The sequence below is a fragment of the Balaenoptera borealis genome (genome assembly GCF_965194805.1).
Source record: "Balaenoptera borealis genome assembly, chromosome: 7".
Lineage (NCBI taxonomy): Eukaryota > Metazoa > Chordata > Mammalia > Artiodactyla > Balaenopteridae > Balaenoptera > Balaenoptera borealis.
This window is the reverse complement of record NC_138864.1, coordinates 75901448-75919274: the sequence shown is the minus strand read 5'-3', so window position 1 is coordinate 75919274 and position 17827 is coordinate 75901448. Positions and strand designations below refer to the sequence as shown.

General features: G+C 36.1%; 1 protein-coding gene across 5 annotated transcripts in view; it reads right to left on the bottom strand.

The window, feature by feature from the left end:
• The window catches only part of LOC309631749 (uncharacterized protein), a 673620-nt gene that overhangs the window by 284561 nt on the left and 371232 nt on the right, over nucleotides 1-17827 (bottom strand). For all 5 annotated transcript variants that reach the window (XR_014246462.1, XR_014246463.1, XR_014246467.1 and 2 more), the window contains one exon: nucleotides 13135-13231. Coding sequence is in view for 1 of the 5 variants with exons in the window: in XM_082398658.1 (XP_082254784.1) it covers nucleotides 13135-13231 (97 nt within the window). In the remaining 4 variants the exon portion in view is untranslated. The remainder of the gene's footprint in view (nucleotides 1-13134; nucleotides 13232-17827) is intronic.

Here is a 17827-nt window from a genome sequence, read left to right as displayed (position 1 = left end):
CTCTTGACATTGAAATCTCATCTCTGCTACTTGATAACTGTATCTTAGTTAATTTATTAGCATTTTTATGTTTTAGTCTCCTCATCTATAAGTTGATAATAGAGCCTAGCCTACAGGCTTGTGCTTTTATTTCAATGAGCTGATATACATAAAGTGCTTGGAACATTACCTGGCATGTATGAAGTATTATAGCTTAAACTGTTATTATTCACAGCAGGATTATTAATCATAACCAGAAAAACTGGAAACACTGCAAATATGCATCACTAGTAGAATGAATAAATAAACCATCATGATGTGTATGTGCATGAAAATGTATGTATACACGCATATGTACATTCCCATGTACACTCAGATAAACACAATGAAACACTATATGACAGTAAAAATAGTAGACTATCTCATTAACAGGAAGAAACCAAACAAGGAACCCACAGAATACATACAATATGATTCCATATCTACAAATTTTTTTTAAGGGCAAAATGGTACATTGTTGAAGGAGACATATTTTTTTATAAAGTTAGAAAGAAATGTGTGAGAATGATTATCACAAATTCAGAATCTCAGAATGGTGGTGCCCTCCTGGAAGCTAAGAGGAGGAGGTAAGCAAAGAAAGTCATCCAGGGTGTTTCTATGGTGCTTGGGGTATAACAAACTTGGGGTATAACTATGGCTTCTTTGCTTTCATTTTTTAATTAATTGCTTTACTTACCACTTGCCTTACCAACAAGAAAATTACTTCCTCTCTCAAACATCGCCTCCTTTAGAAATACTGTCCCGAACACAGGATTTTTTTTTCCCAGCTAGGAACTAATACATTAGAGCCCTGCATAGTCTCTGTCTCTCATTTCCACTGTTTTTCACAATTTTGTTTTATTTTTTATTTTTTTACGACATTAAAACCGATTCTAAACCATCTTACTGATGATGGGGATGCGATCTGACCCAGACAGGTAACTCACATTACGCACATCACTTCCGGTCAACAGCCATTTCTGAGATGAGGCTGGAGCAGCAGGAGAAACAGAGAAAGAAAGGAGATGGAAATGAAGAATGGAATTACGAACACTAGAAAAATATTTATCCCTTAAGGGTCAATTTGAGAAAGAACAAAACCAAACCAGCCTCAAATAGATCTTACCCATCCTTAGTAATAACCACCGCTAAAATCATACTTTCTGCAACAGAAAACAGACCCTGGTAACATTAAGGCTGGAGTACTGATCCTGAATTTCCTATTTTCTCCATGCAGAGTCATGTGTCACATCTGAGGATGAGCCACCTGCACAGGGCTGCTTAGGTTCTGTTCATGATACACAGAGTGAGTTACTGGATTGGAAGTTTCTAACAGAGAGAGTCAGAATAAAAATGAGAAAAAAATTGGAGAATGGCATTTTTAAAAAATGCTTATTAGATGTGACATAAAAAATGTATTCTAGGGCCAGTATTACAAAGATTTTGCTCATAATTCCAGGGTAGAAAATTTTAAGCATGACTGCACAGAAATGATAAAGCACTGATTTATGTATAGATTAGGGGAGATAACAAGTTTTTGGTTAGAGTATTCTATCACGCATTATAAAATGGCTTTTCCTTTTTACTGTTTAGTTCAATAAATCTTCTTGTCTACTAATCTGTAAATTGCTGGCTCAAGCTACAGGCCATGCTTTCCTCATTGAAATAAAGTCTATGGGAGAGCCCCCTGGCATGAAGCAAAATCCTCTATCTAGCATACAATTTTTCTGTCCCCTGCAGACCCACCCCAAGAAAATTTTACTGTGTTTACTTACTAAAATACACTAGAAAAATGTTTATTAACGTCTAAGGCAGAAATGACTTCCATGAGGACCCAAAGTCTTCTTCTAAAATCTTTTATTACATATCCCAAATTAGCCTCTCTTCCCATCAGGACCAACACAAGAAGAAAAAATGAGTGTAAAAAATGTTAAAAAGTCTAGATAAAATAATAATTATGATTATAGTGTCTCATTTATGAAGTTAAAAAGAAAATTATGAGTATTGGCTAACACCAGTATGTAAATGATGAAGCAGAGATGGGAACTAAAGTTCTCTAATGTCCTAAAATTCTAACGCCAAGGCTTTTGTAGCTGGGAACTAGAGCAGTTATGCCTCAGAGAACCATGTGGGAAAAGTGGAGTCAGTACTTGAGAGCCAGAGAGGCAGAGAGTAAGAAAGAGTGAGCTGGCCTAGATGTGGGGCAGCAGGAAGAAGCAAGGAAGCCCTGAGGACAAGCTTTCCAGCAACACAGTTTTGGGGATACTGACTCTTGGAAGAGAAGCTGAGTCTGAGCTATCTGCTCTGAACCCATACCCTTAAGAAGCATAAAGATCCTATAGAGTAGGCTTGCAAAGTTTCCAGAGATAAAAAGCATACCTAACTTGACAAAGATTGCCACACATGTAGGAAAGTAAGCCACTTTAAGTCACATCCAGCAAAAACAAGAAATCACAGATTAATAAAAAATTAATACTTGCAATCCTTGAAGATTTTGAAATCATCAGTCCCAGCATTCAGAAGAACCATGAGTGAAATGTTTAAATGAACAAACTGGGCAACGGCAAAGAGAAGCATAAATCAGAAACTCTCAGAGATCAATACATAAAATTGAAAAAACAGAATTTGTAGAAGTGAATTTGAAATAAATAATTCAATGAATGCTTAAAACAGCAGGAAAGACACAGTAGAAAAGAGACTTCATGAACTAAAAGATACATACAAATAATTTATCCAGAATGAAACGAGAGAAAGAAAGAGATGAAAAATGTGTAAGAGATTAGAAGGCATGGAGGACAGAATCAGGAATCAAATATTTGCTGGAATCCCAAAAGGTAAATGGAGAAGAGGCAATATTTAAGAGCTAAATAAAGCCTGAGTATATTCCAGAATGGAAGAAAAATATACATCAAGACATCCGGGGCTTCCCTGGTGGCGCAGTGGTTGAGAGTCTGCCTGCCAATGCAGGCGACACGGGTTCGAGCCCTGGTCTGGGAAGATCCCACATGCTGCGGAGCAACTGGGCCCGTGAGCCACAACTACTGAGCCTGCGCGTCTGGAGCCTGTGCTCCGCAACAAGAGAGGCCGCGACAGTGAGAGGCCCGCGCACCACGATGAAGAGTGGCCCCCGCTCGCCGCAACTAGAGAAAGCCCTCGCACAGAAACGAAGATCCAACACAGCCAAAAATTAAAAAACTAATTAATTAAAAAAAGACATCCAAGAAGCACAGTATGTCCTAAGTAGAAAACAAAAAAAAGAAGTCTTTAACAGCTTTCTTTGCTCTATACTCAAGTCTCTCATTTTTCCCAGATGTTTTGGTTTCCAGAAAGATAGGGACAAGATCGGGCACATCCAGGGTGGTATACATGCACCCCTATGTTCACAGCAGCACTATTCACAGTAGCCAAGACATGGAAACAACCTAAATGTCCACTGACAGATGAATGGATAAAGAAGATGTGGTACATATATACAATGGAATATTACTCAGCCATTAAAAAGAATGAAATAATGCCATTTGCATAAACATGGATGGACCTGGAGATTATCATACTAAGTGAAGTAAGTCAGACAGAAAAAGAGAAATACCATATGATATCACTTGTATGTGAAATCTAAAATATGGCCAAATAAACCTATCTACAAAACAGAAACAGACTCACAGACACAGAGAACAGACTTGTGGTTGCCAAGGAGGAGGGAGTTGGGGGAGAGCTGGATTGGGAGTTTGGGATTAGCAGAGACAAACTATTATATATAGAATGGATAAACAACAAGGTCCTACTGTATAGCACAGGGAACTATATTCAATATTCTGTGATAAACCATAATGGAAAAGAATATTAAAAAAGTGTATATATATATGTATGTATAACTGAATCACTTTGCTAATGGCAGAAATTAACACAACATTGTAAATCAACTATACTTCAATAAAATAAATTTTTAAAAAAGACAGGGAATGGTATTTAGAGACAGTAATCTGAGTACTACAGGTGTTTATTGCTACAGAGTTCATTATTTCTAGGCTTTTCAGTAGACAAACCAAGGAGATGTGCATTTCTTAAAAGAGAAAATGCAGCGTGAAGTGTTGAGTTCATGTTATTTCTATTCAAATTTAAATTATTTTTATCTCTTTTCCCTCATTCTGGAAAACTTTGGTTCCACGTGGCATTAACGTATTCCTTAGTTCTTTTATTCTACTAATAAGAAAATAACAATCCCAGTATTATAATGAATAGTATAACTACTTAAAAAAATACAATTTTCAAGTACAATTGACCCTTGAACAACACAGGTTTGAACTGCATGGGTCCACTTACACGCGGATTTCTTTTTAATAGTAAATACTACATACTACAGGATCCAAAGTTGGTTGAATCTGAGGACGTAGAACTGTGGATACGGAGGGCAAACTAAAGTTATACTGAAATTTCCACAGCTCAACTGACGGTGCCCCAACGCCCTCATGTTGTTCAAAGGTCAACAGTATGTAATTTTTTCCTTAGAATATAATTCACTAGGGATCAATGGTAAATTTATCAGAATTTAAAATCACGTACCATAATTCCTTTCTTTATGATTTATACAATCATAATGAGTCAAAATTAGGTTTTCAGTTCATTTTGTTTTTTATTTTATGTAACGCTTTTGTGTTTCTTTGTATAAATTTTCTAATCTTATGGAAACATAAACACATTTACCTGGTTTCAAAGTCAAATCCATAAAATGTAGTATATTCAAAGCAGTTTGGCTTCTATTTATGTGCCCTCCACATATTGTTCACCTTTTAAAAAATATTCTTATTTATTCAACCATTGTTTTAATATAAGCAAATTTATATATACATATTTATGTATATTCACATATTTACACCTATTTCATATAATATACACATGTAAGTTTATACAATATATAAAATTTATATATACATATGCATATGTGTATAAATAAACATATATACGTGTGTATATATAGGCTTATATGTATATATAATATGTATATATCTAAACATATAGATATAAGCAATACGTTATACACATTTTTATACCTTATTATATACAATAATATATATATATATATATATATATATATATATATATATATATATATATATATATATATACTCCATGGCAGTATATATAGAATTTTTTCATTCTTTTAAAACTGAATAAAACTCTATTGTGTGGCTGTAAGAGTTTTTACACAGTATCAAACCCAAATATACATCAAAGGATACTGGAAAAATTAACAGTCCTAGAATGAAGGGTCTTATGCAAGTATCTTTTTGCATTTTTGCCTGAGTATCTTTGCAATAGATTTCAATCAGAGGAATTGCCGAGTCAAAAATTAAAGACACATATAATTTTACTAGACACTGCAAAGCTTCTCTTCATTATAGCTGTATCATTTTGTATTCCCACTAGCAGCATATGAGAACACCTATTTCCCCACAGGCTTGATCAAAGAACACGTTGTCAAATTGGAACTTTTGTCAGTCTAATAAAATGGAATCTTGTTGTGGTTTCAATTTGCCTTTTACTTGTTGGGAACAAAGTTGAGAAACTTTTCCTACGTTTCAGAATCATTTAACCTCTCTTCTTCTATGAACTGCTAATTTTTCTCTGCAGTTGTAGTAATTTATTTTTAGAACCTCTGTAACATAGTAACTATTTTTGAAATAAACTAGAGAAATACTTGCAATTTATCATTTATCTTTGATTTTGTTTATAATTCTTTTGTCATTCAATTTTTTTAAGTGATCAAATATACCAGCCTCTGTTACTTCTGTCTTTTAATCATAGTTAAGAAATTTCTCTACTCCTAGGCTACAGAGGAACATACTCAGGTTTCCTTCCAGTACTTGTATACTTTGTTTTTTAAATTTGTATTTCTCATCCATTTGAAATTTTCCTTTAGGTATGGTGTGAGAATAAATGGAATTTTTACTTTTTCTATATGTCTAGTCAGTTATCCCAATGTCACTTATTTAAAAATACGTATCTTTTCGCCAGTGATTTGATATGCTGACTTTATAACAAATTTTCACAAGGATTAGGATCTATTTACAGATTTTCTTATTCCCTTCTCTTTGTCTAAATGTCATAATACACTATTTTGATCTTTATATGTTTTAATATCTGATAGAGCTATTTCACTCCACATACCACTACTCTTTATCAGGACATTCATGGCTGGACTTATTTGTTTTTCCAAATTAAATGGCTAATCAACATGTTTATCCCCAGAGAGAAAAAAACTAAATGATAATTGCACTGAGACTGAATTAATTTATTAATTTATAAAATATTAATATTTATATGATGTTAAATCTTTCTATGAAGGAATACAGTATATAAACACACAACTCAAAATCAATTACAGGATATAATGAAAGAGAGGACCCCATTAGGATTATATTTATTTTCAAGTTTAGAAATGTTCCAAACCTATGTGAGGAAAGCCATAAAATGCTCCTGAAAGGCACAGAAGCAGCTAGAACAAAAGGTACAACATACTGTATTTCTGCATATATGATTCGATATCACGTGAATGTTAATCATTGCTTGTACAACCATGACCTCAGTTTTCAGCCCTAGTGGCAAAACTAAACAACTGTCTAGTTTAACAGTTAACTCTCCAGTCATAAACGGCTTCGGAACTATTTGAGGAAGGAATATACATCCTGCTTATCGTCTGAACTTTTCATGTTATTTACAGAAATTATCAACAGAAGGAGTTCAATATCAAAATATACTGGATGCGTAGCATTAGCTTGGAAACAAATTGCAGGGTAGATGGTAGAGCATCCTTTCAATAAACGCTATACTTTTAATGTCATTGATGATACAGAGTATAATTCTGTATGGAAAAAGGCATCAAAAACCTTCAATCTCAAAGTGCTAGACTCTACATGCAAAGAGGTTTGAGAACACCTCAACTCAGAAATTCTCAGGGGGTCCCTGACACCTTTCAGCATTCTGCAAGGTCAAAACAATATTTCATCATTTTAATGTACTATTTGCCTATGCACCACATGGACATGTGCCAGCAATCATGGGTAAAATTGCTGGCACCTTCACATGAATCGAGCAGTATCAAGCTGTACCAGCAGTGATATTTTCACCCCACACACTACCAAAAAATTTAATAATAAGGGAGAAAAGTCAATTTCACTTAAAAATATCCTTAAGAAGCAGTAGAAATTCTTAATAGCATTAAATCCCAACTCTTTGGTATGCATCTTTTAAATATTCTATTTGACAAAGGGGAAATATACATAAAGTACTTTGCTGCATCCAAGTAGAATGGTTGCTTTTGGGAAAAGCACTCAGGCAATTGAGTTGTGAGCTGAACTAGCTACTTTTTCATGGAATACTATTTTTCCTTGAAAGAATGACAGACAAACAAATGACAGTTATTCAAGTTGGAGATATTTGGTAGAACATTTCTTAAAAATGAGCAAAGTGAGCCTGTCACTTCAAGAAAAAGAACTGACTAGATTTGTTGCCATTGATAAAACTGGCACTTCCAAGTGAAAATTAGAATTGGAAAACTTGTATCTGCCACTATGCATGTTCCCAGTCTTCAAAGATTTTTCTGATAAGTTCTGTGTTGATATTAATAAGCAGAGGTTTTTGATACTACATAATAAAATGTGTCAATATTTGGAAGATCCTCATAACTCATGAATGAGTATTTTCCAAATGACTAATGCATGATGTTAAAATAGTATGCATGGTAAAATACAATTCAGATTGCAAGGTAAACCAATGAATTTTAATGCAATAGAGTAGGACAAGGTCATTGATAACATTTAGCAGGTTGAATGGTGGCCCTCGAAAAGATATGTCCATGTCTTAACCCCAAGAACCTGGACTTTATATGATAAAAGAACGAATTACATGTCAAAAGATATAATTACATTAAGGTTTCTGAGAGAAGAAGCTTATCCTGGATTATCTGGGTGGGCCTTAAATCCAGTGAAATTATTGTTATAAGAGTTAGGCAGAGAAAGATTTTATAGGTAGTAGAGGATAAAGCAATGTGACCACAGAGGTAGAGATTGGAGTGATAAGATCACAAATCAAGGAATGACAACAGTCATCAGGGGATCAAAGAGGCACAGAACAGAATCTCTCCTAGAGCCTTAAAGGGAGTGCCGCCCAACAAGATTTCAGACTCCTGGCCTCCGCAACCGTGAGAGAATAAAATTCTGTTGCCAACCACTTAGTTTGTGGTAATTTGTTGAGGCAGCAATAAAAAACTAATACAGGTATAGTTTCAGATTCCACACTGCAACTAAACTTTTAGAAACTACCACTTATTAAATTTCAGCATAGTATTAAAAAATAGTCACAATCATCTAAAAAATCTATTAAAACACTCCTCCCTTTTCCAGTTACAGAAGTGTGAAGACAGATTTTCTCTGTGTATTTCTACCAAAACAATATATGGCAGCAGAATGATGCAGAATCAGATATGAGAATACAGCTGTCTTCTATCAAGCCAGACATTAAAGCGGTTTACACAAATGTAAAACAATGCTACTCTAATAACTATTTTTTATTTTGGAAAAGTGTAAACTTTCATAACAGTGTTTATGTTAATAAATAGTTGTATTATTTTTAAATGAATATGTAAATATTTTTAAATTTTCTCAGTTGTGATTTTAATACAATAAATACTGGTAGATATAACTCATATAAACAAAAGTTCTTAGGGTTCCTCAATAATTTTTAGGAGTATACAATGGCCCTGAGATCAAGGAGAATTATATTATATTAACCAATCTATTACACTTATAATTTCCTGTTTTGTGCATTCGTAAGAACAACAGTTGAGGAAGAAATCTACATCTCTAAGAATTCAAAAGACTTCCTTAATCAAGAATAAAATATGAGAAAAGGAATTCAGAGTTCAAGTGTCTTTAGGAAGAAGCTAAATTTCAGTATACAAATTGTGTTTATTAAAAGTCTAGAACTTCTTAATAAAGAAATAAAAATCATTTGACTTTTCAATCAACAAAAGAGAAAGAAAGAGAAATACAGAACTTGAAAAAAAAAAAAACTATTAAAAAGGCACAGTCGGGGGCTTCCCTGGTGGTGCAGTGGCTGGGAATCTGCCTGCTAATGCAGGGGACAAGGGTTCGAGCCCTGATCCGGGAAGATCCCACATGCCATGGGGCAGCTGGGCCCGTGTGCCACAGATACTGAAGCGTGGCCCCCTCTCGCCGCAGCTAGAGAAAGACCGCATGCAGCAACAGAGACCCAATGCAGCCAAAAATAAATAAATTAAAAAAAAAAAAAAAGGCACAGTCAGAATCTTTCTTGGCACTTCTTGTACCCTGTAAAGGATTATGCAGACAATACTTCTTCAAATTCTTATAAATCTTCCAGATAATTCCCTTACACACAAAATTATTCCTATTCCTTCTCTTCAAACATCCCCCAAAACTCCTTCCCAGGCTTAACACATCCTTTGACCTATGACTCTTTTCCTTTCCTCTGGTTTCTGCATCACGAAGGCCCCAAACCTGGTGTGCGACCTGGAACATCCCCAGGAAGTGGAGGAGGAAAAGGTACTTGAGGGTCAAAGCCAGAACCAACACTTGAAGGTGAAGGTGGGAGTGAAACAGAGACTCTCGAAGCATTCATAGTTTTGGTCCTATATACATAGCTTATATTTTCTTCTTCGTGGATCGAATATCACTATTTAACTTTATTATTATATTATAAATACTATTGATGGGTTTTCAAATTTTTGAATTATATACAAATAACAGGACACATAATTAAAATAATACGAAACAATGTAATTTTGTACATATTGACAACGTGGAAGTGATGGTAGAGCTGACAGAAGTTGATGTGGAAAAGGAACAAAGAGTAAAGGGAAGCGTAGATCCACAAATTTCTTCATCCTGTGTGACGGTGACTCAATAAATACTATCTAAAGCAGTGTTAGAAGCACAAATTCTCAGATTCTCACCCCAGATCTGCTGTTGTAAGTCCAACTAAACTACTCCATGGTATTGTTGCTCAGCACTCATTTTGTGAGGCCAAGAGGCCGTGAACTGACACAAGCCCCTCCCTGAGCAAATGCCCTGAGTAACCGAGGGCAGAGCCACAGGTATTGTAAATGTGACTCCCTCAACCACCCTTATAATAAGCATCTTCCCCCACCTCCCAGGGCATTCCTCTTGCGCACCCCTTAGATAAGACCCCCTGAAAAGCTTACCAAAACCCTGCTCCTTTGGGTTTGAATTGACCAACCTGGTCCTAACCCAAGAATCCTCAAGCATTCCACCCACCCACTCTAAAAAAGGCACGTTCCCAGGTCCTGCCTGCTCTCTCCGGCTGCATCCTGCCTTGACCTCCCGTGTGGTCCCCTTGAGGCATCCCGTGTACTTCCTCTAGGACTTGTGAGTAATAAGCGTCTTTATTTCAGTTCCCTTCTAGTCTTTTGTTAAACCTTGGCTCACTATACAATGGGTCAGCCCCAGCTCTACCTAACAAATATTAATTTAACAAAGTCACAACACCTGCGACATCACATTCTAGGGGTGGGGCCCAGCAACCTGAGTTCTAACATGCCCTCCAGGTGATTTCGATGCATGCTAAAGTTCGAGAACCAATCATCTTTGTCAGATCGAGAAACAGAGGTCTTAAAATTATTTTAAGTGAAAAAAGGTAACCACCAGAATAACTATAAAAGTGTTTCTCTCTATAAAAATATATATAAGAAAACCAAGAGTGGAACATGTGAGGGAGAAGAAGGCATTGAAATGCATTAATTGTCAGCTATTATAGGACATCATAAATAATACCAAGAGTTGATAAATTAAGTAATGTTGATAGAAGTGTATTATTTAGCATTATGATAATAACAAAAGTTAAAAACAGTTCAAAGTGCTATACCTGAGAAGCGGACTAGAGAAGAGGAATAGGGGACACATTCATTCTTTATTGTATACCTTTCTGTGAAGTTTGGGTTAGGGTTTGATTTTTTTTCAACCAAATTATTACTTTATTAATTTGAAATAATGTCCAGTATTCAATTTCCAGATCCCTGTAAATTCTTACCCCAACCTACATCTAAAATACTTAATTGAGCATTTATTTGTGTCTCCCATCACATCAAAGAAGTTGGATTAAGAAGATTTCATCTAAATGTCATCTTCACTAAGATTGGTATGCAAGGCCAGATGACATCAGGATTTCCAGTACCAAAGCAAAAACTGTACCAAAGCTGAGCAGGCAAAGACTTTATTCAGGCTATCGCAATAGGAGAGAAAGACTCCATTCTGCTGAGACAAAAGGCAAGAGGATTTTTAAGTGATGGGGTGAGCTAGGGGGAAAGCACTGGAGGATATGAGGGGGTAAGCTGACCATAGCAATGTGTGCAGCAAGATTTCCAGCACCTGTGATTAGGCCATCTGGGTTTGCTAGTTGGTACCCAACAAAGTTAGGCTCCTACCTCTCGTACTGGGAGACAGAGGTACAGCTCAAAGAGATAGTCCCCCAGTCTTTAAGACATTTCCTAGGTTATAAAAGTGGCAAAAGGCTGGGAGAAGATTCATATACATTTCAAAGGGGCAGAGAAAGACTGTACAATTTCAGTTTTTCTAAATTAAATGCTTTAAGAAAAGGGAGATCAGGGGCCTATAGTAAGGAAGCAACATGTCTAAAGTTTAGTCAAGCTGAGGGGAATGTTGAGGCCATCTGGGTCGTCAGTAACAATATTTCATATGGTAAACTGCTGCTTGTGAATGCACCGTAGAATGATGACACACTCCCTAATTTCTTCACCTCATCCCAAAGAGCACTCTAAGAAGAGCCCTGTTACAGGAACTCACATGCAATAATCACATGAGGCATTCAGGGCATACGTGCACTCTTACTCCTTTTCTCTGACACCCAGACCATCCCTGCCTATAGCAATCATATTTGACTATAAACTACTTGGGGAAAGATTCTAATTGATATTTTTCACCTTTAGAGGTATTCATACAACACCCTACAAATGGATTATGTTCAAACGATATTGATAAATGAACATTCCCATCTTGAAGATACATATTAAAGAGCATACAGCAGAATCCGAGAATCTGTACAGGGTCAAAAGCAATTCACAAACCACATCTATGTAATCTCATCTGTACTGCTCTTCAACCCCCTCTATTAGACTAACAGCCTAGTAAACCTTTTAGAACACAAGACACAAGTTCCAAAGTCCATTTGCCCTTTAGATGGCAAAGAGGACCTACAGAATTCATGCATATAGTTCCCTGATGCCAAGATAAGTCAATGGGTTAAAAAAGTTATAAGCAACCTCTGAAGAAAAACTATGGACATAACCAAAAGTAAAACTACTTGTTTCATTATAAAGTGTTACATATTCATTTAGTAGATCACTTAGCAGATTCCTGACCTTTGTGAGGAATGATTAACATTTTCACAATTTTTCTTAAAAGCACACCATCACAGAAAATTTCTTTTTATAGGTAGAGTATCTACTAGCCTATTTAGGTAAAAACATAAATGCAGAGGGTTATGTACACATAGAGGACTTAGTAAATTGAAATGATCTTAACTGAATTATTTCAGGCACTCCTGTCCTCATCTCAGGATGGAATGGAGTCTACATGTATTTTAAACTTGCCATTACTTTCAGAAAATAGACCACTTTTACTTTTTGAAAATCATCTCCCCAGCTTTTAGTCATCCGATTTTTTCAGCCACTCAGAGCTTAGCCTTGCAATTCTCTTCCTGATATTCTCATCTCAGATCATTCCAATATCCATAAGGACCTTAAAACACATTTGGGTTTCCACCAGCCAAAAACAAAAAAACAAAACATAAAAGATAAACACACACACAAAAGAAAGTATCTAAAGAAATCTGTAGTAGTTAACATCACATATCACTCCAAAATTTAGTGGCTTAAAACAATAAACATTTATCATCTCTGGTTTCCATGGGTCAGGAGTTCAGTTCTGGCTTACCTGGGGGCTTCTGACTTCGGGTCTCTTGTGAGCTTGCAGTCAGGATGTCAGCCGACATCTGAAGGCTTGATTTGACCTGGAGGATCTGTTCCTAAGAAAGCTCACTAACCTGGTGCCAGTTGTTGGGAGGAGTCCTCAGGTTGCTCTCCACAAGCTGCATCACTGTCATCATGACATGATGGCTGGCTTCCCCCAGCATGAGCAGTCTACGAGAGAACATGGCAAAACCAACCATATCTTTTATGACCCAGCCTCAGAAGTCATACACCATTATTTCTGCAATATACTAATGGTTATTCAAGGCAGCATCATTTCATGTGAGAGGGAACTATACAAGGTTATGAATAGCAGGAAGTGAAGATCACTGGGTACCATCTTGGATCCCAGCTATCATAACATCCTTCTTTTATTCCTGCCTATCTATTTACTTAGTAACTAATGCCCCATGCTGGTTTTGCTGCCAGGCTATTCAAATATTTGATCTACATCTTTCCTCTCCTCTTTTAATGATTTTAATTCCTTCTTGTTCCCTTTACCATCTATTGGGTTGGCCAAAAAGTTCATTCCGGTTTTTCCATAAGAGCGTATGGAAAAATCCGAACGAACTTTTTGGCCAACCCAATACTTTGGTACATACCGCTCCACAGAAACTATTTCCTTGAAGATTACCAATAATCTCTTCCTGCTAAACTGATGGCCTTGGCCTTTCCTCAGACATCTTATAATGTTTGATGTTACAAACCATCCACTCATGAAATTCTCTCATCCTTTGGCATCTTTGGTACATTAAAGGCTTCTCCCATCTCTCCTCTCCTTTCCTCTACAGGGTTCCTAAGTGCAGAGTGTTCTTTAAGCTCATCCCTCTGGTTTTCTTACTATAGCAAGACTGGGCTGATACCCACTCACTACTTCAGCTATGTGATTATTATTAGGCCTGCGTTTCCTTCCCTACTCAATCATAGGTCCTTTCTAGCTGCCTTCAGGCATCTCCATTCTCTAATCTCTAAACAAGGCTCATTGTTTCTTCCTTCAGTGTCTCCTGGAAGAATCTGTTTTACCCCATCATCCCCACTACCACCACCCTAGTCCAAACCCTCCCTATACCACAACCAGATTAGCACAGCAGTGTTTTAGCCTCTCAGCTTACTTGACTCTAACACTGACCTTACTTCTACTCTAATCCAACTGTCATATGTTTTGATGCTAAATCTCCTTTATAAATTCCTTTTATTTTTTTCATTTTCCAGCATAAGAAGATTATCATCGACTGCTTTCAAATCTAAATTCCTTAGACTGGCTTTTAAAGCATTTATTATTTTCCCATTTGGCTACCACACCTAATTTCTTATTCTCCTTATTTCTTATTGGTGATTAACCATTCGTTCGCTATGCTCCAAATACACAAATTTCCACATTTACCTTTTTAATTCTATTCTTTCCACAAAAGTAAATAAATAAAACAAACTTATCTCCTACCAATTCATCCTACTCATTTTTGTACATCTAGCTCAAATTCCACAATCCCCATGAAATCTTCTCTACTTTAGTTCATACTGGGCTGCTTAATTTTTGAGTTCCTAATGCTCAATTAGGCATCCACATCTCTGATTCTTTGTTACTCTTATTTTCATAGCTAAGTTGCAGGTGTATAAAGACTGCAATCATATTTCTTTATTTCTTTTAAGACATCTAAAATGGTCTACAAGTAACATGCTGAGCACATAATAGGCCATGAATAAATATTTATTGGTTAACTAAATGAGGACAATGAGTAGAAAATTCCTACATCGTTTGGCAGAATGACTACAGGCAAAAGACTCCTTCCCAAAATGTATTATCTAAAAGTGCATTTTCCCCATGTGTCAACCACAAAAAAGATGACTGTCTTCTAGCAGAGCCAAGCTTAGCTCTTTAAGCATGTGTAAAATCCACAAGACAAAATTGTTAAAGGTACAAACTGTTTAAATAAAAAGGCAGATATACAAAATAATTACTTCATTTAGCAAGTACAGAGGAAATCAGATCACATTCCAAATGTAATCTAATGATTTCAGCAGTTGGAGAATAATCAAGGAAAAAAAATTAAGCAACAAGTCTGCTGTCTTGGATTTATTAAGGGAAAGGAAATTCTTATAAAGCCAAAAAGATAAGAAAAAAACCTACATGATTTGTAACAGAAAATAATTAGTGAAGGTAATTGTATGATGGCAAAAAAATTACACTTTCCTAATTCAAGCATATTAAAAATTAATATGATTATTAAAAATAACTATGACATATCTTTGGAAAGAGAACATATTTGTATTTCCCCCAAAGTCTCACAGCTGGTTGTGCCCTCCTTTGGAAGCAGTGTTATGTCTTGGAAACAGCATGAGTTTCCCCAGCCAGAGGGACCTGCATTACTACTTGAGGGATCTTAGGCAACCAACCTCTGGGGGCTGTTGTGAGAATTAAATGAGATTACATATCTGAAAGAACCTGGCATGGTGTCCGACACACGCTGGTCAACACATCTTATTTTGTTCCATTCTGCTTTGCAGAGATAAAGAGAACTGGAGGTGGAATAACCCTAGAGTAGGAGGGAGGAACCAGGGATGCTTATCCCAGCTCAGCTGCTAGTTTGGTTGTGACAGGGACAGCCTACGGTCTTCCAGTTTTCACTTTCCTCTTCATTTTGGTAGGAGATCCCCCTAAGTTTTAATGGGCATGCAGGGGCCAGATAGTTCTATTTCTTTTGCCTTCACAGCGTTTGTAATTGTTTGATTTGCAATGCATTTAGGTAGACTAGACACTTTACTTGTTATCAGTCACTACTCACTTCTGCCCTAACCCAGCCCAATTCCAACACCCAGGACTCCTTCCTGACATCTTATGGACTCTTCTGTGCATGGTTGCTGGACCAGATTATCCCTAAGGAATCTTCCAATATTTAGTAGTCCTGAGGAAACACATGGAATAACGTTCATTTCCCTGGTAATCATAATGACTTGGTGGGTTTTTCCTTTTTTTTTTCAAAATCTAAGAGGAAATTTGAAATAATCTAAGTTTTAAAATTCTCATCTCCTCTGCTAGTTTTTATTTAGGAGACATACGGTATATTAGTTTCCTGTGGCTATTGTAACACATTACCATAAATCTAGAAGCTAAAATAACAGAAATTTATTCTTTTACAGCTCTGGAGGCCAGAAGTCTAAAATCAAGGTGTCTGCAGGGCCACACTCCCTGTGAAGGCTCTAGGGGACAATCATTCCTTGTTCCTCCAGTTTCAGGTGACCTCAGATCTTATTTAGCTAATGGCTGCATCACTCCAACCTCTGCCTTCATCTTCACATGACCTTCTCCTCTGTGTCTATAAAATCTCCTCTGTCTATAAGATCTGCATGTCCCTAACTCTTATAAGGATACTTATCATTGGATTTAGGGCCCACCTAGATAATCCAGGATCATCTCATCCCAAGATCCTTTTAGTTACATGTACAAAGACTACTTCCAAATAAGAGCACAGACATTCACAGGTTCTAGGGATTAGGACTTAGATGTATCTTTTGGGGATTCATCATTGAACCCACTACAGAATGCTACATAAACAATCACTCAGTTATAAAATACAGGTAGTATAGGTATCTCACACTCTGAAAAGGAAGTAGTCAAATATCAAGTTTTTCAACTATTTACAAAAAATAGCATTTCAATGAAAAATTTAAGATCTTTTAATATACCTTTTGGAGTTACAAGTTTAAATAGCAATCTTTTCAATCAATATCTTCTACATTATCATGTAACTTTCATTATTGTTAACCATATTCTAATTTGGGAATTCACTACTTCTTTAATAGATCACAATTACTGACAAAGAAATTTTGCAATTGATTCATTCTTTCCTGTTTAAACATGTAATACATATATACAACCTTAAAATTCAACACAAAAGAAAAGAGGAAAGAATTATTCCCCTTTAGTACTCCTTGCCTAATTCCTCTCTTCACCCAAGAAGTAACAGTTTAAAATTCCTTTCAGAATATTCTGTGCATACATAAAAGCTATTTACTTGATTGCTTTGTTTATCATAAATGGGATCATGCTATACACAGCACTCAGTGAATTACATTTTCCTTTTATCAACGTCTTATTTTTGTAACCACACAATACTTGACAGAAGGAATGTAGCATAATTCATTGATGGACATTTAAGTTGCTTTCAAATGTTTGGCATCAAAAAAAGCTTGCAATGGTCATATATATGTCTTTGAAAATGTACAAAAATTTCTGTAGGATAGATTTTTAGAGGTAAAGTTATTTGGTCAAATATTATGCACATTTCCAATTTGATTGAGCCTGCTAATTTGTTCTCCAAAAAACTTTCTATGAACTGGCCAACTGATGCTGAAAGATAATTCTTACCTGGTCAATCAACCATCTATATATATGTGTGTGTATCTGCATGTATACACATACATGTATGTAAAATGTATAAAAAGCATATTGAAACATACATATTACACACACACACACACACACACACACACACACATACTTTTTATACTATCTAGGTATATGGAAGGCCACTCAGCATCAGTTAGATAAACTAGGGAAGAAGACTCTTATGTCTATATCCTACCTAACTCATCCACCACTGAGCCTCAGGCACTCAAAAAGGGAGGAGACCCACTTTTGGGTGTCATGAACAAAAAAGTAACATAAAAAAGTGGCTTCTGATATGTTTTCTGACCCATTGCCATGATCCCAGGGCAGAACACTCTCCCAGACAAGAAATTCTCCCTCAGAATGTACGTGGCTCCACG